General features: G+C 36.3%; 2 protein-coding genes across 7 annotated transcripts in view; one reads left to right on the top strand and one right to left on the bottom strand.

The window, feature by feature from the left end:
* DNAJC24 (DnaJ heat shock protein family (Hsp40) member C24) overlaps positions 1-23,663 on the bottom strand; it is a 37,763-nt gene extending 14,100 nt beyond the window's left edge. For 2 of the 3 annotated variants that reach the window (XM_083838946.1, XM_083838948.1), the window contains exons 1-2: positions 23,537-23,663; positions 22,303-22,440 (exon numbers count right to left, since the gene is read on the bottom strand). In XM_083838946.1, coding sequence (XP_083695072.1) covers positions 22,303-22,410 — 108 coding nt within the window. In that variant the 5' untranslated portion in view covers positions 22,411-22,440; positions 23,537-23,663. Of the gene's footprint in view, positions 1-22,302; positions 22,441-23,334; positions 23,488-23,536 lie in introns of those variants that run through there. The other variant, XM_083838947.1, reaches the window with a different exon arrangement.
* Positions 23,621-24,350, top strand: part of LOC310900664 (uncharacterized protein) — a 191,918-nt gene continuing 191,188 nt past the window's right edge. For all 4 annotated transcript variants that reach the window (XR_014585322.1, XR_014585323.1, XR_014585324.1 and 1 more), the window contains exon 1: positions 23,621-23,753. The gene's annotated coding sequence lies outside the window, so the exon portion shown is untranslated. The remainder of the gene's footprint in view (positions 23,754-24,350) is intronic.

Here is a 24,350-nt window from a genome sequence, read left to right on the forward strand (position 1 = left end):
ATTGAAAAGGAAGAAGGTTTGAGCTAAGGTGCCAAAGGAAGGGAGACGATGATGAACAAGAGAAAACTGCCAATTTAATTAGACCACTGAAATGGCAACAAAACCACCAGTGGCACAAATGTCACCACATATGCTGATGGCATTTTCTGGATAATTTGCTGATGAAATCATTGGTCTTATGGACAATTTACCTAGAGAGAGGATTACTACCACAAACAGAATCAGGTACATCCAGAGGACTATCACACAGGAACAAGAGCAGATGTTGTAGGTGCTAACATCTCTTGTAATATTACATGTAGGTGATTTAAACAATACCACCAATGTTTAGTTAAGGTTACTACAAATAAATTGAATGTTGTATTACGTGTACATAGTTTTTTTTTTTTTAAACTTTAAACAGTAAAAAATAATACACATGATCTAATGTAATTTATAATACATGTAATTCTACTTTTGAAAATATGCCTCAACATCTTTAATTTCTTCCAGTTCAGTGAATCAATAGCCCTTCCAAATATTTAAAGTCATGGATCACTGGCTACAAAAATTGTGTCATTTTAGTTAAGAAATGGTTATTCAAGGACATAACTGCAAGTAAGGCCATGGTAACACTTTTTAAAAAACATTTGTAACTACTGGTTCTGAATGGAGCATTTTGTCTTCTTTTTGGTTCAAATGTCTACTGAAAAGTAACCCTCAAAACTCTGTCTTCCTTCGGATTTAATTAATCTCCAGTGATTTTACTTTTGTTAACTATATTTTAAATCGCTCAGCATAAGAGATTGAGAATTGTGAAAAAGCATGCCAATCAGCAAGTTGCAATAATGTCAGACCCCTCAGCTGTTAACGTGTTATAAATCATGATATCCCCTATTCTGGAGCTCGAACGTCTGCCTCTTATAGTAACATTATATTGGGCCTTAAATTGTGCAGAAAATTTTTAAGAATTGGAACACAGTTACAGAAGTGTTTGGCTGATTTCTAATTGGCCAAATACCTTTCTTTTAGTTTATACTTCATTCTCGAAAGAAAGGAATACTAACACAGTGTGTACTTTATAAGACAAAATTTGAAAGGAGTCCAATTGGGCTCTAATGTTCGTAACTACCATTTGCACTGACTGGATAAATCCCTCATTCAACAAGAAGAAACTGTACCTAAGAGCTAAATGTTCATGTTTGATTTCATTTTTTTCCCCTTGTATCTCCGTATCTTTTTCCATATACACCTGAGCATACGTGCAACCTACAAGCTCAAGTATGAAGTATGTACACAAATGTGTATTTTTGGCCCACCAGATGAGTAAGGACCCTTGAAGTTACCTCTGCATTGAAGACTAGCTTGCAACTTGCTGAAGATATGACTGAAGCACAGTTGTGACCTGAGAGTTTCTCTCATAGGTATCCCCTTCTTATCTCCACAACTGAAGGTGACAAAATACTAAGGCACAGATGAATCAAAGATTTTTGGTCATTGTATTTAGTATTCTAAATAGTCAATTAGAAAAGAGTAATTATACCTTTAGTTGATAGGCACTAAATTTAGTGTTCTGTCATGCACCATGTAGTATTGTTAAAGCTATTTAAAAGCATTATTTCTTCTTCAAATCCATTTTTCTCAAACCGTAGCTTTTCCATTTGTATTTTAATAACATTTTGAACATTGGTGGTTGATTCTATATCACTTGTGAAAGTTGTTTTTTTTTAAAACCAATGCTTAATACACATATGCAGCAAAACAGATCACATTAAAGGTTTACATGATTTGCTTTTAGAAATGTTATTTCTTTTAACATATATGTTTGAGCTATGTTTGAACAGTTATTCCTCATAGGAATACTTTATCTACAAAATTGTTACTTCAAAAATTTTGTTGCTATTATTTCAAATTTTGATTCATCCAAATATTTTAGGGTTAATTATAACACCCTAGAAAGAAAAGTTACATGGCTGCTGCATATTTCTCTGCATTTGAACGATGCAGGCAACATTGCCCTACAAGCTTCTACCCAAAAGGATTTTTGACATCGCTGCACAGGCCTATTCAAGGACTGTTGTACCAGACTTAGTACCACTGAAACTTAATTAGCTTGATATGAATAGTGGTGCCACAAAACCATTGCTCCTATTATTATATGTTTGGATTGGCCACAAGACCACACCTTCTTGGATCCATTTCTTACAGATAGATGAAAACATGACTGATTGCCCAAAACAGCACTAAGATTACAAGCTCCTCTGCTGCCAAGAATGTTGAGAAAATACACCCACAAAACTGCTTACACTTTTCATTTGCTACACCAACGCTTTCACTGACTGAAAAACCATTTTGGACTGTGTTGGGTATAGTTACTGAAAAACAGTAAGCCACAAATATCATAAAAATGCTTTGGAAAAATAATAATGAATGTAGAGAAGGCTATTCAGTTCATTCCTTAAATTAAGAAAGCATTAAGATTTATTACTCTTCAGATTTGTCCTCTATCTTCTTTCCTATAAATTTGGAAAATTTAGTATTTGTTGCATGTGATTTTTACATTCAAACAACTACAATTTCATGTAACTAATAACTACATTGTAGGGGATCTACTAATTAGATCTCCGTGCTCTTTGAGAGTATTTTATCCTCCTTATTAGAGCTATTACTCTACTACCATCTGATGCCTTTAGTATCCTTTCCGTTTGCACTAAGAAAAGTCCTCAAACCTCTGCTATTATACTTTAAAGCTTTTATTTTTCTTTCCAGTGTTTCATCTGAATCTGTTATGGACCTGTTCTCATTGACTCCCTTTTCCTACTCTCCAGCTTGTATACTGAAATACAAGAACACTTCCATCTACAGCAAAAATCCATTCTTGTTTCAGCTACCCGTACAATTCTCCTTTCACGTCTAAGGCAACAAATGACATGTCCTCTTTTCCAGCTGTTTTAGACCCTGTTTCAGGCAGATCAGACACTAACCACAGAGAACACCCTGTCAAAGTTTCAACCACCCTACTAATACCTGAAGTTTACAGAATGTTCTCCATCAATACTTCAGATCTTAATCAACCATACTCTTCTGTGGCATCTTCTCCCATTCTTGGTTGTCATATTCATGCTTCCAGTTCTTCCACCCCTCTCTCCAATTTACCCTACAGACCAGCTGACTCAACAGCTGCCAGGAGTTTTATTTTGAGGGAGGTTAAATACAATGCATCTTTCTGATGGCCTTATCTAGCTTTATTTCTACATTAATCTCAGTTGCAAACATATACAAACTATACGATGAAAACAGACAAGACTGTTTTCTACTCGACCAGTCTCCTACTCAGACTGAACTATTGCTCATCTCTCCTATGCATCCAGTAGTAGGTTCTTACTCAAAATGTTAATGCCTACCAATGTCTGCTGCAATATCTCTTCTCAAAATCTGTGCAAATTATCTTCCTGTCATTCGTACTTGCCACCTAGGCACTATTTTCAGCTGTATTACTGCACTTAGTCAATGTTTGTCTTTCTAGCTGTATATGTGTAACATTTTTAAGGAGCAGTATTTCCATAAAAATAATTTTTTGCTGATCATTCATGTCTTGATTTTTGAACAGTTTTCTTTTGGAACACAGTAGTAGTTTTTTGTTTTGTTTTACTAACATGTTACTACTTAATAGGATGTTATAAAAACAAGTAAGGATGTTTTCCCAAGCCTGACAGAGGGAGGGGAAAAAAAAGAAGGTTAGAAGCTAGCTTTCCTCTTCATACCTTTACTAGTTGAATTTCTTAACTCATTTTTACTGCTAAACACTATCTGTCTGGAATTTGTATTGCTTTACAGAATGATGCATTGTAGTTACTGTTAAAAATAAAGCAATCGAAATATTACTTGATCTTTTAACTATTAGGAAAACATTATACACATATGCAATAGTGCTCACTCCCCTGATGTTTATCCTTAAATGTCACATGGTGATAGTACTTCTTGGGGACTCTGGCTCTTGATGTAGGAGTTAAAGGGTGTTGTTTTTTTTTTTAATAAAGTTTTTAAAATCACTGAGAAAGTCTGAAAAAAAAAACCAAACATGAACCTCAAAGCTGGAGTTCAGTTGAAAAGCTTCAAGTATGTTGAAGACTTGATCAAATCATTGGTGCTGCACAGAAACTGAAAAGCAGACTAATACAAATTTAGGCTCATATACTTTTCAATTACAGTATCATTATTTTACCTTTCTAGGTACCTGGCAGTACTGAACTGTCTTGTTGTTAATATTCATCAAACTGTACATTTGAGCAGTTTGGGTGCAGTGGATAACAGCATTTCCCCTGGCAAACTGCTCTGATCAGACTGTAGCTACATAAACATCCAAATGTTTAAAATTTGTTCATAGAAAATCCTAGTTAAGGAAACAAATTTTATTTCACTGAAGTAATCTACTGCCTTCGATACCTATCGTAGAAAAAAAAAAACAGGCATAATCAAACTTTTTTGTATAAACGGGTTAAAGTCATGTTCAATGAGTTATTAACCGAGAGACACTGAAAACTGTGCAGGTTCAATCATATATTGATATGGGCTCATAAACTACTTGTCTGCTGCCTTCTTACCAATTCTTGCAACTAATAGATGCATTGCTTTACATTATTAGCCAATGTCTTCAGAACAATAGTAGCAACTTTTGCTTTTACATTACAATAATATAAACAAATTCAACTAGCAAGTAAAACAATTCCCAGATTTAAACTGTGTGACCTTTCTGTGCACTCTCTCTCAAGCCCTGTTATTTTTACACAGTGTACAACATACATAGTTTTCACCCACATAACTTATATAAGGAACCTATAGCACATGCAACTTCTACAGTCTTTATTTCTGCCTACTTTATAGTCTGTGATGTTTGGTTCCTGTTGCACTTTAAGAACTGCAAAATTAATCCCTGGGCTACATGGAAGTTAATAAAGAACACTTGGTCAATAACTGTAAGGATATTACATCTGAATAACCACACCAACAGACCTTAAGAACCCTCACTCCACAAGATAAGAAACTGAGATAGCTGTCTGAGTTTTGGTTGAGCAAATCAAGCACCACAGATGATGAATGAAGGTCCCTATCCTCCTAACACTTGTACAAGTTGCTTAACTTCATGCAATAAATGTAACAGGGTTGATTGATTTTAATCAAATTCAAATTAGCAAGCAGAAAACTTCTAGTTAAATCAATTTAATGTACATTCCTTACTGGCGCTAATGAATTTACTCTTCAAAAGAAATTTACAGCACCCAGTGAGAATCAACTTAATACAACAATTTATTGGGAAGGGAGGGGTGAGGCGTACAGCCATAGGTTTTATGCTAAACTGTAATCTCTTGCTAAACTGTGGAATACATGATAACTACACTGCATAATATAGCCAAACTTGTATTCATAACTAGTTTTCTACATGAAAAGAGGGTGATGCTTAGAAAAGATTAAAAAATACTATTTTTTCTCATCTATTACTGACTACATTACCATGATTACTTGCCCTGTATATAAGGGACATTCATCTTAAAATCCAAAGACGTAGTACGTCCCCAGTTCCATACATCAAAACAGGAAGCTTTATCTTCTGCTAAAACTACTACTACGACCAGATTTTTATTTAAGTTACGGAAAAATGCTTTAATTTACTGCTATGCATTTAATGGATAACTAAGACACACACATGGGTATACAGCTTTTAAATAAGCCTACCTAAAGTGCAAGCTTTATATTTTTCAGACTAAGGCAAATGAAATAGATCAGCATCAATTTTTCCAGGCTGAAATATGGAGTATTCTCTACTGATTTGCTACTGTTTTGTCTTTCCTACTTTTCAATAGGTCAAGAAAAGCTGTCAAACATTTGGAAAAATCTTCAGCAGCAAATAAAAACTAACATTAGAAGGATGAAACGGATATTACATTAAATCTTGACCTTCTCCCCCAAGAATGATTTCAGCAAAGTATTTTCAGACCTTTTAATTTGTTATGTGTCTTTTAGATTTTATTTTTTTGATAAGGAGACTATAATTAAGGTTCTAAAATTCAAAATTAAAGACTGACACAGAACAATGATTAAACCACAACAGCTGAAAAAAACTGAAAAGTTTTCAGATTATTTTGGACTTACTATCATTACCACTGGTATTACCACCAGTGAGCAGTCATTGCTACTAACAGTTACAGCATAGTAAATTTCTAAACTATCAGATTTATTAAAGATTTTTAACTTTGATGTTATCTACAGCTTGTGAAATCACTTTGATACACTTATTGGCACGTCTTGAATTCCTGCTTTATTTCAGTAGAGGATGTGTGTCTGTATTTTGATAACAGATATATTTAAAGCTAAATACGTAACTGAAGTTCTTGAGTGATTCAAGTCGTACGATTTTAAAGAGATTACTTACATGTGTTCAAATACTTATGCACTTTTGCAGGAACTACATCTAATAACTAAATCTAAGCTGTAAATAAGAGAATGATGTAATATTAACATCTAAAATTAACTTACTATCTCTTAGCATCTTTCTCCTATTTTTCTACATTTGACATATAGTAGTAGCTATTACAGATCTACAGCCTGACAATATTTATTCAACATAATGCATCCAGAAATAAGATTTCCAGCAAAGTATGAATTATTTGTTGTTGTTGTGTTACTGTAAATGTACGGAAGACATAGTCTTCATGATCCATGCTACAACTACAACACCTCCTGGAACTTGGAAAAATATCTGTATTAAAAAACAAGCAGTGGTGAAAGACACTTGTTAATAGTCAGGAAGAACTCAACCCAAACTTTCCAGAGAGAGCACTGCTCCACATCTGGTGAAGCTACCATTTCTTGTGAATGACATAATTGAATTAAAACTGCAAACAGAAGAAGAAAAAGTCAAGAAATGTGTGTAAAGGGCTCGCTGGATTAACACTGCAAGAACGAATGTCACTGTGGATTAGTACTGGATACTATATCAGTGCTACACATCACCGTACATGTGGACATGAGTTGAATACTATGCTTTTCAGGTTAGGAAAAGATACAAGGCCTCTGCCTTGGGGAGGTCCTCAGGGGAACAGTGGAAGCAGTTGGAGAAGAAAAACCCAAGCCACTATTTTCAGATAATATGGCCAGATTCATGGTTAGGAATCCAACAAAAAGAAATTTTGACTACTGACTGGAATTGTACAAATCAATACCAAGCCCTTTTTAAAAAACACATTATCAGTATTTGGAGAGTGCAATTGATCTGTTCTTGTATCAAAAGCTCAGTATTGAAAAGCCAGTATATTCAGATTTCTGAGTCGGAATTCCCTCTCAGCATCAATAAGGCAGTTTATTTAGTTAAATAGTTAAATATCAGAACTTTTTTTTTTATTCCATGATACAAAATACTTTAAAAAAAGGCAAAATGCATAAATATAACAGGAAGCCTAACATGAACTGTCTTGGTCTATATCAAGTTTAGAAACAAACAGAAGTGTTGCAGTAAAAGACAAAATGCAGAAGTCATTATCAGTATTTTTGCCCCTTATAAAACAACAAAGTGCAAGAATTGTAACAAAAGAACGGGAAAAAAAATGCAGCAATAACATGAACATAAAAATATCAAAATTGCCAACTAAGTTTACAAGCATTTCTCATACAAATGTTTTACAGAACCTTTATACACTATTAACTGTAACTATTACTACCTACAGGTTAGGCTAATGAGGTCAGGACACGAACTGTCAAGTGTTCCTATCTGACAAAAGTATTCGTAGGTCCATGTAAATTTGTCTGTAGACTACAGCGCTCATCGTAAGACTTCACATCATATTAAAAGAAAGCTGCAAGATGGTCAACATTAAGAAAAATCTTAAGGAGTTGCATTCTATTTAATTTCCCACTGTAGTCTGTAAATTCTTGCTTGCCTTTAAAAAAATCACAGTAAATTTAATGCCAGACTGTTCTTAGGAGTAAAGTCTTTTACTCCTACTTACAATATAAGCAGTAAATACCAGTTTTTGTACTGGGACTTGCCAGTAAGTCTCACCCCTGACACAGAGTGTCTGTTCATACTCAGTTTTTGGCCGCACTGCCACAAATGCCAACAAAGGGACCAATTAATGAAAACTTTCTTGATACATTCCCAGTGGATGTATGTCCGCCTTGCAGAAGGTACTTTGACAACATTCATCTCACATAGGCCAAATGGTTGCTCTGTGGTAGCAATTAAGACACCACCAGCCTTGGCTAGATTTAAACCAACAACCAAATCTGTGTAGGTCTGACCAAATGCTCACAGAAATCAAGACAGATTAACTTCTAAAGAAGGGCTGGATTGGTTCATATAACTCCATCAATTTCTCTTGTTACCTATACACTATGTGGACAGACTTGTTAGAAAGAAATTACAGTTCTTAAAATACAATTCCTTAATCTGGCCACATGACCACTAAACAATATGGTACATTGATATTGTGTAGATTTGTTTTCAACTTTTTATTTTCTCTTTCCTCAAAAAGTAAGTGTTCAAGATTGATAACTAATTCCCAAAGCTTTGGAATCAAGTTTGGACAATTAAGCTCAGTGCAGTATCCCTCCTCCTTCTAAAATCAGCTTGAAATGAGAAGAGTTTTGTTGCTTCTAATACTTTGATCCACCAGAACCTATCTAAAAGCCTCTTACCTTTGAAAATTACATGAATGCAATAGCTAGTGGAAAAACCTTGCTTGTGTGGCAAGGTCATATGGACTTCAGGTTTTTGACAAAGGGTTCCCTTCTTGAAATCTTTATCCTTTGACCAGTCACACTTTAAATTGCCTAAGCCCTATAGCTCATGATTATTATCACAAAACAAGGCATTCTGAGAGCTCAACAAATTTATATTTTGAGCTCTCCAAGTTACTAAATTTGTGCATCTGAAATTCTATAGCCTAACACAGTATAGGAGAGTGGGTCCTCCTCCCCAGCCCAGCCCCAGAAAAATGGTAAATATCCAGTTATGTACTATGACATAAGGTTTGTGGCAGTATTTTTGAGCAAATTATAGAGTATGTATTGAAAGTTCCAGACCAGCTGATAAAACACCAAAATACAAAGCCGAACAGTTTCACTGCTGGACATAGCACAAAAAAGGAACCCTATAATGCAATTTAAACACTCCAGGAACTATATAATTACATATAAAGTTAACACTTAAGTTAACTTTTACATACATTCTCACACTGAATAGTTTAAACCACAAATCCCTATCAGCATATAATAAAGACGTGTATTCCATATTAACTAAACCATGTATATGACGGCTGTATTTGAGCAATCAAGTACACCAGCTCCAAAAGATCATTTACTCTAGTCATAGGCATGATGTGCTGAGTAGAATGCTAGCTGTTACGCTTTATGCCTGAACTCTTTCTTGAGGAATCCATTCTGTGATGGATTTAAATCAGAACACAGTGATACTGAATTATGCAATTGTTTATTAAACTGGAATTTGAAGTTTTGTTTAATAAATTTAAGAAAAGCTAATGTTTCATCCACCTTTGTTGGTCAGGAGAAAAGCTAATAAACATATGCTTGGCTCCCACCCTGTGGCACTCACTGAAAGGTCACAGAAAGAAGCCATTTTCCAACTTTGCCATCCAATACCACTAAATTAGGTCAAGATGAAAAACACACGTTTTACAATGATCTAAATGATTTATTCATGAAAAGTATTGGAAAAAAGAAAGCAGCTTATTTCAGTAGAACAGAGAAACTTTATCTGCAGGAAAAAAAAACATTTTGAAAGAAATGTTTTAAACATGTAAACATTAAACTTTCCTCCTATCATGGGAGGAGGGAGAATTTCTGAATGAATAGTAGAAATTAGTTATCAGAATATTTATACACTAGAAAAAAATAATTACCAATAGCCAAATAATTCTGGCAGTACTATCTTGAAAGACTTAAAATGCTTTTCAATTCAAAACTAGTTAATTTTCAACTGAAAAACTATTTCAAACTAACATGTACTAGAAAACCAGTTGGTGTAGGACATTAAAGCTTTGTGGTGCTCCCTGCTCTTAACTTACAGTAATTTTGCTTGCCATCGTATCACACAAGCCATCTGGCAATCTTACAGCCCTAGCATTTCAGGAAGAGATACTGTTCCAAAAAACAGGAAGAAAAGCAGCATACTTTTAAAATACTTAATTATTTCACCTAATTCCATAACTTGTAGATCACCTCTTAAATAAAAAAAAAAATCTAATCAAATGAAAGGTTACATGATTTTTAAGAACAAGACTTATACAAAACAAAGGCTTGATACTTTGAGTTGCCATGAAGTACCAAGCATCCCCAGCCTTCCCTAAATTTACAGTGGAAAGTGAAGTTTTTCAACAATGAAGATTACCTTCACTGAAACTATGCTCAAATATTCTTTTTTTGTTTTTCTATGAGCTTATTTTGCATATAAAGGTGTCATACAGGAGTCATCCTGAAGCAACATTACACTCTGCGTTCTGTGGCCTATATGGTTCATCGGGTACTAATTAGATAGCATGTTCTGTCAACACTTTCTTGCTCTTCTTCTGTTAATTGATCATCCTGCCAAATTAATACAACACAACACAACTTCCAAACTCCTTGAACTCCTTTACCTGTGAGAAAGAAGGATGAAGGGAGGAAAAAAAAATACTCCAAATGGTCACAAGGTAACTGCACTTGTTCAGGATCTGGAGCGACAATAAAAAGACTGTGCTGAAAGGTAAATTATGTTCGTACCAACATTTTCTTGAGCCTAAGTTTACTCTTTTTCTTAGATAAACACACAACCATAAAAGAGCATACTTCATCTAACAGACTATATTAACTTTAAAAATGGCTACAGCTTATGAAAAGGTAAAGGGGTAAAGGCTGCAAAACTAAACACACTTAACCATTAATGGCATATACCTGTTCAGATCATTTGCAGTTAACGTTATCACCGTCGGACACTGTATATCAGAAAATAGGTAATGAATATTGTACAGAAACTATAGTATGATAATCCCACCTATATATAGAAGAGTCCAAACAATGGCTGCCCTTACAGACAGTCAGAACAACCAATCAGCATTTTATAAAAATTACAAGAAATAATACATGTTTTCTCCACTTATTACATTGCAAGAAAGACTGCAGGAGATAAAAACAAACGACAAAGCAGTTGCCAATTACAACACACTACTGCCACCTAATGCTTACTAGAAGGTTACATCAAAAACATTGTCTCAGCACTATACTAGCATTATGAAAAATGGAGACCAAAGAAAATTTAAAAAGTTTATAATTGCTATTAAGCATCTTCACAGTTCCTCCCATACAGGGTTTCTAAATTGAACTGATGTGATCCTATCCTCTCTTGTACACAAAGACCATAACACACAAAATGCATGTTCAATAGGCTAAATACGAGTGAGACTCAAATGTTTAATCTGTTAAAAAATCAGAAACATCAGAAACCAGACTTATCAGGATACCCACATAAAGAAGTACAAGAGCATTCATCAGATCAGAGTCCATACTTGTTTACAAAAATGTATGTGTTAGTAACTGGTAAGTTTCTAGTACAATTCAGCCTTGAAAAGCTTCAAACAGCATGTATTTGGAAATTAAAAAAAAAGAGGTGTGGTCTCATGCTAAAACAACAAAAAATTACATCGAAGGTGGTTTTCTTATTTGGGTGACTTTGCAACAAAGCACACTCTGACATGTGAAACTTGTTCATTTCCATGAAAAGAACAATTCCAGGTCTTAAACTTGCTTTCCTTACCCATAATTAATCTTTTCAACATGTTCACTCAATTGGCAGAAGTTAGCAGGGAACATGGAAGCAGCCTGTTTTTTCCACTTGTAAAGAGGAGAAACAAAGTGAAGAGCTCCTTGTGACATTCAATCTTTTCATACAGAAGTGGATTTAAATTCCCCCAAAGGATATCTATCCAAATACAGCTTGACAAAAGAGCAAAGAATTTATCTTCTTGACTCATTACTTCAGTCCATCTCCTCTTCCTTTTTCTTCCCCCAAATACCATCTTTAGGCTTTTTAACAACTTTAGCCGTCTCCTACCTGATCTGATTATCCACAGATTCCAGCCTCCACTCCAGGATGATTCTTAGTCCTTGGAAGTGTTCCGCATTTAAAGAAAATATAAGTTTTATTTTCCTCCTAGTTTCTTCTTATGCCTTAACCATTCTATGATATTTTTTCTACTATTGCTCAGTGACCAACCAGATTTTAGAAACTGTATCAGTTTCTTCTTTTTTCCTCCATACAGTCTGCCACAATCAAAAATTGTTATGCAAGTACCAGTCAGAGCTTCCCACACACAATATGCAACTGCTCCTATGTTTTACAAACATAATCCATCTTTTCCATATTTTCCGGGCAGAGATAACCACTGTTGTATGTAACATCCAACACATCAGCTCTCCAAGTTCACTTGGGACAAAAGAACCATCAGAATAGAAATATTTCAGATAATGGTATTGCTGCTGTGTCTGTTACAGGGAGAAAATACTTGCTGTGAATCAAGGTTTTGTAGCACGTCATCATCAAAAGAACACAAAAGAAGAAGAAGAAAGCTTTTCATAAAATTTTAATTATTCATCACCTAATGACTTATTTTAAAAGAAAACACCCACAAACATCCCAACTGACTTTATTTTAAAAATAAACAGAATTTTTAAAAGCTGCTATTAAATGTACACAGCAATACGTAGCAGTTATGTAGACCACAGAACTGGCATTCACTAATAGCAGTGCAAAGAAAGGATGATACTATCAATCGCATGCTGCCAATTCTTGAAAATTACTGGAGTCCTCAACACTACAATAAAAAAAAATCCATAGAATAAATTGTACCATCCTAGTCTCATTAATTTGCTTCTTTTTTTTTTTTTTTTTAAGGCTAACACACATTTTCTGCTTAAAATATGCTGAATGTATTTTAAACTTCCTTGACCCTCCCTGATTAATCTAAGATTTTCACCATACCATTTTCTTTCACATTTAAATCACATAGGTTGACAACCTCAATTTCTGACTAAGGTGTTGAATGGTTCTATTACTCACTGGAAAATCTTAATCTTCTGTCAAGTTGGGCATGAATTTCAGCTGAGATCCATCTAAAAAAACGTGAAGAGATTTGCTTTTCCTCCTCTGTACTTAGTTGTTTGCTGCCAGAATCCCCAACTTTTGCATACTTATTTTTTTATATTTAACTGCAGTAATAAGAGGATTGCCATTGTAATTTTCAGTATAGTTTTATAACCATAAGTTTCAACTTCCATGGAAACAGTAATGTTCAATTCAATGCTACTTGTAAAACCCTGTGATTGCAGAGCTGATCTCACACTGAAGAGTATTTCTCATTATAAATTACCTTTTCCTCTACAGTAAGTTATTAAAATGTAAAGGTTGCATCATGTATGACTAGAATCCTTTTCTTGTACAATTGCTTTTTATCATACTACAGAATCACGATACTACCATTTTAACCTTACACTCTCAGTGGCATTAACTACGGGAAGTGGGTCTTCACTTTGTTCGAGGTAATACTCCATGAATCTGCTACTTTACAAAACACTCTAGCTCCTTCTGGAAAAATCAAATAATTGCAGATTTTTGTTTAGAAAACTTACTCATGACAAGATAAATAACCTATTGCATTATCAACAGAAACAGACATTTCTGTAGCAGCAGTACAGAGCCTTAGAAAATCCTAAATAACAAACTCTTACTTCTTTTGCCATCGGCCTCATTCCTCAGCCTCTCGAAAGAGTCTAACCCCACTAGACTGAGAAGAGTTCAATAAAACAGCAAGTCATTACCTCACTTAATGTTCCTATTAAATATTTACATTTCTCATCTTTTTCAGCTCTTGAACAAAATTAATACTAGAAATAATATGTAAAAGTTAGTTTTAGCAAGCAAAAAAGAAAATCAGCTCTGGTTGTATTAATAGAAACAAAGATGAATTTGGCTAATGAAAGTATAAAAACAAGGACAGGAAACAGAAGCTACAGTTTCCAGAAAGTAGATCTTCAGAAACAGCTTTTCCTTCCCTTTTTTTCTGCTCCTATAGCTCCTTATTGTCCTATGAAGAGCCACCAACAGCCTCATAAGCCAGTTAAGAGGCTTTTGGGAACTATACTACAACACAGGAGGAGGTAAGACCAAAAAAAAGAAAAAAGCAAAAAATATTGAAGAAAGGAAAGAAATTAAACATTTTAATACTTCCAGGAGTATGAGGGTAAAAATACAAAGGGAATTTTAAAAGCTCCTTATAAATTTCTGACCCCTGTACTCACAATTTACACTGTTAAACGTCACATTAAACAACATTCAGTTGTGGTAAGGGAATATAGTTATTACTAATCTAGTCATGAAATAATGTCACTTACACAAAAGTTCAGGAAACTAGTTTAGGCAAATGCTTCTTTTATGCGAAGCAAAAGGAAAATCTTCTATTGCATTATAAAAAATAAAGTTGCATAAACTACTGAAAAAACTAGCATAAACTTTTCCAGCTGACACGCACTGTAGTGGACGGAGGAAAACCCACAGGATGCTCGCTGAGTAACATCTGGCAGAAGGGCAGGGACAGGCAGTTCGGGGCAGTAGTCTTCAGCTGGCACAGTGACTTGCAAGATGAATACCTTTCTGCAGTCTAAGAAAGTCAACAACTGATACCCAAAACTAAGAACAGCTGAGCACAAAGTGGTTTTTGTTCTCCCTCCCTGAGATGATTGCCAGTAAACCAGTATTCCAAAACAAAGCATACCACTAATTTTTAAATGCATTTGGATTGCCTGGTCTGAAAGAAATCTGATTTAAATATAATGCTGATCACCTAGATTCCAAAATAACTTAAGTTCTTAAAGCACTTCAGCTTCAGAAGTCACTGTGGAAACTGAGGCTCAACAACCAGATTTTTTTTTTTTTAAATTTATATATTATTGGACATAAATATCTAAACAAAAACTTTTGATGTGCAATGCAACTGTTACAATCATTTTAGCTTTCCCTATCACTAGTAGAAATACAGCAACTCTACTGCCTCAACCTTTAAAATCAGAAGCCACGAAGTATGCTATGATTATTGCTGAAGACACATACACTCCTTTATTTCATCAATATCACAGCAGCTTAAATAAAAATTCAATCTTATTTCAAAATTGCATAGCTGTGGTGACCAAACATTTCCAAACCCAATCCAAATAGCCACGTAAAATCTAGCTTGGATTGGATTTACTCACAATGAAAGTTGCCTTCAAGTCATCATATCTGGACTGATGGCTAATTTGGTGTTAATTAACTTCTAATTTGAGGTTGGTTGAGTTTGGCAAGTTTCTCCATTTGCAGTAAAGAAACAATTTTGACAGTGTACCTCATAACTACTAAAACTAGATTTTAACAGATGACTCAAGGAAACCACATGACAATAGGATCCTCTAGTCACTCAACATAACTTATTATTGATCTTTTTACCATTTGTATTTAATAAGCATTCTATACAGATGATCTCAGTCTTTATACAACATCACCATTTTGGGAAAGAATAGTCAGAGGTATAGATGAAAAGGTAAAATCACCACCTAGAATGGAAGAGCAGCTGTAAAGGAATAATCCAACATTTGCATTACTTAGGTTTCAATACCAATATTTACCAGAGATATATTGAGAGAATCCTACCAAACCTGTATTTTGCATTGCTTTTCTGGAACAGTAGGAACTATTACTGGATTGCTGGCAAGAAGGTAGGTACCTCTTAAAAGAAGAGCTCTTGTCCAGCCTCTCCTTAAAACATGTACCTAGTTAATATTTAATGTTTCTCTTTATGTCAAGAAAAGAAAAAAAAATTAGCTAAGATGCTGCTCAGAAAAGTTGTTCATCTTCACCTTCCTTGACCACGGACATTCTTAGGTGATAAATCCAACCAATACAGACTGAATTTTCTGGTTAATGGTAATTTATTGGGATTAACAACGAAGGGCAGGTTTTTTTTAATATCAAACTATTGATTTTTCAGCTTTGAAACGTTACTTTAACATAGCGAAAAATACAGTAAATGACTGAGATTGGTTACCTAAATGACTAACAAGACTATAGCAAAAAAGCACGCCCTGGACTTCCTTACCATAATAATGCTAGCTATCCACAAAACATCACATAAAAGGTAGAAAGTATAGAATTCACTTCTGCATCAAATCAGTTCAAATGAGTTCATGACTGCTGACCATTCGAGATTTATGAGAGGTGAGAAAGCAGACATGATCAACCAAGGCAAGGAGAAGTCAAAACATGGAAGGGTGGGGGAGTTCTTAAAACATTCAGGTCTTCTAATGCACTTTGCACACTGTACCTGCACTTAGAATAGAACAGTTCAATTCAAATGGACCTTCAAAGACCACCTTGTCCAACTGGCTGACCACAAGTTCAAGCATTTTACTGAGGGCATTATCCAAGAGCCTCCTGAACACTGGCAGGCCTGGGGCATCAATCACCTCGTTAGGAAGCTTGTCCCAGTGTTTGACCACCCTCACAGCAAAGACATTGTTCCTCATGCCCAGTCTGGCCCTCCCCTGGCACAGTTTTGTGCTGTTCCCCCGTGTCCTGTCATCAGTTAGCGGAGGAAGAGACCAGCATCTCTTTTTCCATTTCTCTTCCTCAGGAAGTTGCAGAGAGCAACAAGGTCACCACTCGGCCTCCTCTTCTCCAGACGAGATAAACCAAGCATCTTCAGCCTCTCCCCGTAAGAAATGCCTTCCAACCCTTCTACCAGCTTTGTTGCCGTCCCCGGATGCTCTCAAGGTCCTTAACATCCGTTTAACATTGTGCAGCCCAGAACTACACACAGTATTCAAGATGAGACCACACCGATGCTAAATATAGTGGGAGGATCACTTTTTGAGTGTGTGGCTAGGCTGTGTTTAATGTACCCCAGAGTGCAGTTTGCCCTCTTTGCTGCTTTCTGACTTTAAAGTGTTTAAAGCTGAAGGAAAAAGTGAACGTGCTGCTTTTATAAATTTCCATAATAGTTACGTTACATATTTGAAACTTAAGGCAAAGGTGCACACAGGTTATTTAAATAAATCTTAAAAAAAAGACCTAAGTCCTATATCATACTAATGTTTAAACGTTTAAAGTCCTGTATCATACTATAAATATTTATTTTTGTTTCTGGTTATTGACCAGAAATCACAAATTCACAAGGTGTGTGTTAGGTATTATCTAAATTATTTCAATAGCAATCTGGGAAATATCAGACCATTAAAAAAAGTACTAATCACTTTTTCAGCTTCAACACAAGTATGGTCAATTTCATTTAATAGCAATAAGAAATCCTTAAATAAACACTGTTATTGCAAGGTGATGGATTCTACTATTAGCATTTATTATCCTTCAAACTCATGTTCTGGGATTATAGCTTCCTTAAATAACCGACCCAGTACTTAAAATTTCAAAAGTAGGCACTTAAATACTTTGATTTGAAAATGCTGAATATCTCAAGGTGCTCTTGACTGTGGATGCTCATGTTTCAGAGTAATCAGAACATTTACTGATGTGAAAAACATTATGCCAGCCTTTTTAGCTCCCTTCTTTGTGCTTTAAACAGTATCTTTTTCTATATATTTTCTATTTTTGATTTCTCACTTAGGAAATGAGATAAAGAGTACACATTGTAATACAACACTACTTCAGTGTGTCTTCATAATTGCTCATAGAATACTTGCAAATATTAAGTAGAGAAACATCTTGATGGAATTTAATATTTGCTCTTAAGATTTTGTTTTTAATCAGAATTTTAATTTTATAGTTTCTCAGGACACAGTGAACATTTATAAATATGGAACACCTAAGCAAGCACTTTTAACTAGTGATTTCTGGAACACTGAGATCCCATTATATATATGTATATGTATTTATGTATAAAAACTATTAAAACATTTTTTCAAATCCCATCTCGAAAACACACCCACTTATATTTCATTAAGATCATAAATACTAAATCAGATATAAAGAACAGCTCAAAATGAAACTTCCCAGAGAGCCAAAAATACATTCCTTCGCACCAAACTTCGTGGCATACCTTTCTGTTTATACTCTCAAATTACAAAAATCTATTTTCTGTAACTTAGCTGAACAAGCACAAGGATCTGTGAAGTATCTCTAACAAGCGTGCTGCTAATCCAAACAAATAATGACAAACCTGCAAAGGCTATTAAGAAATAGTACACATGCTGTGTAATTTTCATTATGAAAAGTATTGTTTTGAGACTTCTAATAAAAATGAAAACATTTTGAGGTTTGTAAGACTCAGATTCTCAGCTTAAACTCAGCATGAAAAGTTCCTCAGTAGGCACGTCATTTTCAGAATAACACTGAATTTAGTTTGTGACAAACTTTAAGACAATAATTATGCAAGTAGCTTTTCAACTTATACATATGACATCCTCTGCATTTCTTGTGATTGCAAAATTTAGATGTGTACATAGATCTGATATAATACAAAAGATTATTATCTCTCCAGAGATAGCTGTCTTTCCTCTACACAAACTCAATGAAAATCTCTTCTTGAAATTATTTTGCTTCATTAAATTAAATTTCTATTAACATCCTTTTTTATTGTTGCTGACAGTCATTCTCACCTATGCTTAATGCTCTTTGTTTTAAAATTTTCTACTCCTTCAAACAGATTAAGGGATCATCTTAACACTTTGTATTTATATACACACACATCACCCCTTCTGATAAACAGATAATCTTTGTAACACTGTGTTAAATGGCACATTTTATTTCCTTTCCATATTAAAAATAAGAGCTTCCTGCATACTCCCTGCTCAAATTACATGGATTTTCTTTAAGATTAGGGCATACGTTGTAACAGCAGCATATAATTTTCCTGCACAATAATTTTTTTTCCAGTTGAAAGGTATCCTATAATATCATCAGCATCAACAGGAACAGACACCTGATTTTCAGCTAGACAAAGCTTATGTGTTCGGTGACTTTATTCCCTGTGAAAAGCAGCTTTCAGATACGAAGCACCAACATGAAAATCTGAAAACAGTCTAGCAACTCATTCTTTGACCAGAAAATGCTAGACCAAAATGAGATGGAAAAAAAATGTATCATTAATAAGACTGTGTATTTTCTGATATTTGTTAATCTAACTTTATCCTCTGCTAATTTCACGCACACTCAGAAATGGAACATAGGCATTGCCCTTCCTGAAGGCTGTATGGATTCCCTGAAATGGTAAGTAAATGCATTCACTCAAGTAGAGTGCATATGCACAGTTTCATTTGTTATAGGTTATTAACCAATTCCATCATCAACTCGTTACAATTGATAAAAACAAGTCATATTTCCAAAAGTAACCATTTTAAAGAGAATTTGTGCTTACAAAACAGTTCTTACAAACTTGAAATTCAACCATTTTTACTTGCTTACTACTTTGTATATTAAGGTCACTCCTGAGATGTAACTGCAAATGTAGTTATCTTTTGGATGACATATGGCAAGATCTCCAACTCTTTGTAGCTCTGGAAAGTTACATCTGCCTGTTCATTCAAGATGCTAAGCATACATGTGTTGACAAACACAGAAAATAGCAGATGGCAAAAAGCAAATGCTCAATGTGAAGCAGTGGGGATCATCTGAAGAAAGATTAGGCTCCGACATTTGCCATTTTATTTTTAAACATAATTCTACTGTTAAAATAAAATTCCACCATTTATTATCCTTGATGCTACTGAACATCTGTGACCAGAATACTCCCCACAACAGAACGAATGTTATATTAACTGCAATTAGTATATGAGATGTTACTTGCTTTATGAACTTTTGGATTTTAACATAATTAGCACAGTACAATTAGGTTAACTTCTGCTGCTACACATAAGCCAGAAAGCTTTCTGCACTGACCAGATAATTTATCACAAAATCTTTAAGCAAACCGTACACAGCAGCGCTCATCACTCACCCCGGCTTTCTAAGCTGGAATTACTCTGCTAAGCCTACCTGCTCTGCTCTCACCACCATACATAAAAATGTCTGGAGCACCTGCACATAGACCTGTCCTCTGCCCCCACCAATACTCCTACCTCCAGTAGCAGCTTTAGAAAAGAGTAAATGACCATTTTGTGAGTCAGAGGTGTGCAGCCACTAAGAGCTCCAAGTACAAGCTTTGCTAGAGCTTTACTAGACAGGATGTATGCTATCAACAACTGAGAAGCAACAGATCTGCCTTGAAGAAAACACCTACAAGTCAGGAGCAGCACAACTTTTTAGTCAGAAAAACAGATCCATCATTGACAGTGAAAAAATTTTGAGCCAAGCAATGTAAGAGAAAAAAGAAAAGATCTTTTTCTCTAATATTCCCCAACAACTTTTCAAAGAGCACTGGCCACAGATTTTAAAGAAAAGCTTGTAGATTAATCTTTCAATATTCTAGAGATACAGGCAGTTGTAGTTGCAAATAGAGTGTCGTAAATACCAAGAGTTCTCACTTCATAGGCTTCCACTAACTACATGATAGTATAGCGATGTAACACTGAGGGTCAATTTCATGTGAGAAAAGACATAACATAGTTTCAGTTCTGCTCTACTTGGTGACGAACAACTCTGAACAACACTTCATGTACAATTTTAATATCATTATTACATACATTCACAGTTAAAGAAATACATTAATTCCATTACAATATTCATCTGAAGTTAACCAACTATCTGAACAGAAAATGTATTTTACGCTGTGGTTCCCACTATTGCTTTCATCAAGGACAAAGAGACTAATACTAATAATTTGTTCACATTTTACCAGTAACTCCATAGAACATTAGGAGGTCTGAAAAAACAACTTAGTTCTACTCGTGGCTGAAACTGAAGCTTCCAAAGCACTCTACTACATTGATTTTTCTAACATTTGATAGTGAGTACCTCTATCTGCCTGCACACATTTTGTGATATTTAGAAACCTAGGACTCTAAGTACACAGATCAGTTTCAAAGTTCACAAAGAAGTAAGTCAGTATGAGTAACTGAGAAAGAATAGATGTACGGCAAGATTATTCAAGCAATTCATCTAAGAATAACAGTATCAAAATGTGTTCATTTGGAACACATTTCCCATCGGTGAAACGACCTTTAAATACAGTTTTCACAGGGGCTAAATAAAGATAAATAAAAAGCACAAATTTATTTAAACTTTGCCAATTCAGGGGAGACCGAGTTCTGTTATTCTCTTTAGCTCACTTAAAAAGCCCAGCTTCCTACCACACTCATTCTGACACATCAAACCAAGCATGATTAGGCATGCATATGCACTTTAAAGCCTTGACAATACTAATAGTCTAGTTAGCAGCTACCTAAAGGAATATTAAAAAAGTGTGTTCTGCTCACCTTCTTTCTTCTCTACCAGGTTGCCAGTTTTCATTAAGCTTAGGAATTTAATTATCTCAGGACTTCTGTTTGTCTATCAAGTTTAGTTAAAAATTGTCAACAGTATCAAAAATGCATGCCTAATCTTGCTCTTAAAGGCAAATTCAATCATCTCTGGAGCAAAAAGCTCATGAAAGACAGAAAAAATTAATTCGAGAAACAGTAAAACAGAGGAACCAAGAATAATATGAAGTAATCTTGTAGAGCTCTTAGATTCCTGTACATGAAAACCGAGAGGACAGCAAAAATGAAACGAATTCACAGTATACAAAGTCTTAATGCATGACCAAAACCATGACTCTACAAAAATGCACTAGAAGCATTCAAAGAAAACCTAAATTGATATTCACATATTTTCCTCCTATACATTTTCTATTCCATTACTGAAGACTATCAGAAAAAATGTTTTTGCTCTTTGAACCTGTCTTTTATATATTCAAGGTTTTCATTCGGGACACTGTAACTACAGGTGTGACAGCCATACCTGTAGTATGATAAGTACCTATTAGCACATTTCATGACTATGTGCTACAAACAATGACTTTTTTTTTGACTTGCACATCCAATTATATAGCATTGGATGAATGAGTATTTGACTTAGCTCATTCATGACTGTTTAGGAAAGCTGGAAGACATGTCAGAGTTTTGGAAACTGAGCATCTCAACCTCTGTTTGTGACTTAAATTCTGGATATTTATTAAACCATCCTCGGTGAACCAGTATTATAAACTCACTCCGATTAACCACATTTATACAAAAAAAAAAATAAAAACAAAGCATACAATTATTATTTTATGGTTTCTGAAATTCATTTTTGTACATCTCAAATAATAAAAACATACTTACTAACAAAGCAAGTCTTTGGTACTTCCGTTTTAGTTCTCCTGGACTGTCTGATGGCTTTGCACCCAGGATTTTGTACCAGTCCTTTTGTGTTATCCTTTCAAAGGCCATACTTATGGCTTTGAAACTATTTTCTTAGTGCTGTATAAAAATAAATAAATAAAATTACAGTTTGAAAAAGAAAATTAGAAAAACAAGAATGAGAAAATGTAACAAGTTACGTGACCATGAAACAGATTACAGCTCTCAAGCACATCTACCACCTTATCTGAAAACCTGCAGTGCAAAAGCCAGCTTACTAGTTCACGTGGCCCATTCCATCCCACAGGGTACATGTCATATGGAAAGTGGTTTAAATTACGCTGAGTTTTCTGTCCTAGTTCTAAGTATATCATGTTTTTAGAAGTTGTCCACAGACTCTTTTAGAATTGATCGAACTGCAAGATTAGAGTTCAATCTTGCAGTTTAAGCGTCCTAACTACTTTGAACCTATCCGTGTTTCAGGTACCATACACTTCGTATTTTTAAATAATGCTGTAATTAATATATTGAAGAGTAAAGTACAGAAGAGTGAGCCGTTTGTCAATCCTGGAACGAGATACATGCAAGATAAAAACATCTATGTCACATTTTGCACCAAGATGTTCACAGTACGGCCCCTCCTTCATCCTGCTGCGTCAAAAGACAACTTTTTTTAGTAACAAAGTAGAAAACGTATAAAAATTAACAAACAAAAAGCCCAACACACAGAGAACGAGAGGATATCAAGCTGGACCAGGTCCCTAAACAAAACATCTCTAATTGGGCTTTTCTTGTTTTCTTTTAAGAAAGAAAAAGACTCTTTTTTTTTTTCTTTTTTTTCTTTTTTTCCTCCTGCACTGCAGCTCCCCTAAACACCCTCCGGAGCCTCCCACCACGCCTCAGCCCTGCTCTCGCCGGAGAAAGGCGCACGTTCCCCAGGCCCCGGCCCCGAGCAGCGCCTCCCTGCCCGGCAGCCCCGCTCCCCCTCTCCCCCCCCCGGGCCCCCCACAACACCTTTAGGAACGCGGAGCCGGGCTCTGCAGGTCGCACGGAGCCGGCCCCCAGCAGACGGCCCAGCCCTGCCGGAGCCTCTCCCCCACCGCCGCCGCCTCAGCGCAGCCGGGCGCCGAGGACCCGGTGCGGCCGTTGGGCACCAACGGACGGCGGCGCGAGACCCCCGCCCCCTCAGCGCCCGCCCGCCGCGCCGCGCGCCCACCTGCCCCGCGCCTCCGGCCCCTCCGCGCCGGCTGCCGGTGCCCGGCGCCGCTCGCCCGTCAGGAAACAGCTCCCGAGCGCGGCGGGGGCGGCGCGGCGGGGCCCGCCTCGCCTTGTTTCCGCCCGGACACCGGCGGCGTAGGCACCGGCAGGAAGCGGAGCTCAGGCCGGGCCCGACGCTGTCTCCATGGCGACGCTGGCGCTGCGCGGCGGGCTCAGTAAGTAGCGGCCCCGGCCGCCCCCCAGCGCCCGGCCCCGGCCCCGCGGGGGTGCCGGCTGCGAGCGGCCCCCGTGCCCGCCTCGCCACCGCTGTCCCCTCAGGAGCGCGCCCCGGGCGCCCGTTGCCTTCCCGCCGCCCTTGCCCCTGCCTCACGGGCTGCCTGTGGGCGCAGCGGGTGTCCTTGTGGGAAGTGCCTGCCCCAACGGGAGGGATGAAGGTCCTCCGTCGGTGAAAAAATTCGTCTCGGAAACGTAACCTTAACGACGCGAAGATGTTACCTCGTCTGTAAAAAGCTTAGGTGGAAGCTGTAGCCGTAGTGTTTGTACGCCCTGCTAGCCCTGGTTAGCAAAATACCTAAATATTGGCACAAACTCAGCTCACCTGATACCTTTTATATGCATGGCGTACTTCTTTGACAAAATTTTTCTTCGCGGTATTAAAACTAAAGCAACCTTTTGTCACTTTGCCCCTCTCGATGTTATGTTTTGAGGTGTTGTGAGGGTTGGTCTTTGCTGATCATCCTGTCTGGTCTTAATGACTTTTGAAGCTCCTGACTAGTCTCCAGACAATTTGGTAATCTTTTATTGCTACAGAT

This window comes from Anser anser (genome assembly GCF_964211835.1).
Source record: "Anser anser genome assembly, chromosome: 5".
Classification (NCBI taxonomy): Eukaryota; Metazoa; Chordata; class Aves; order Anseriformes; family Anatidae; genus Anser; species Anser anser.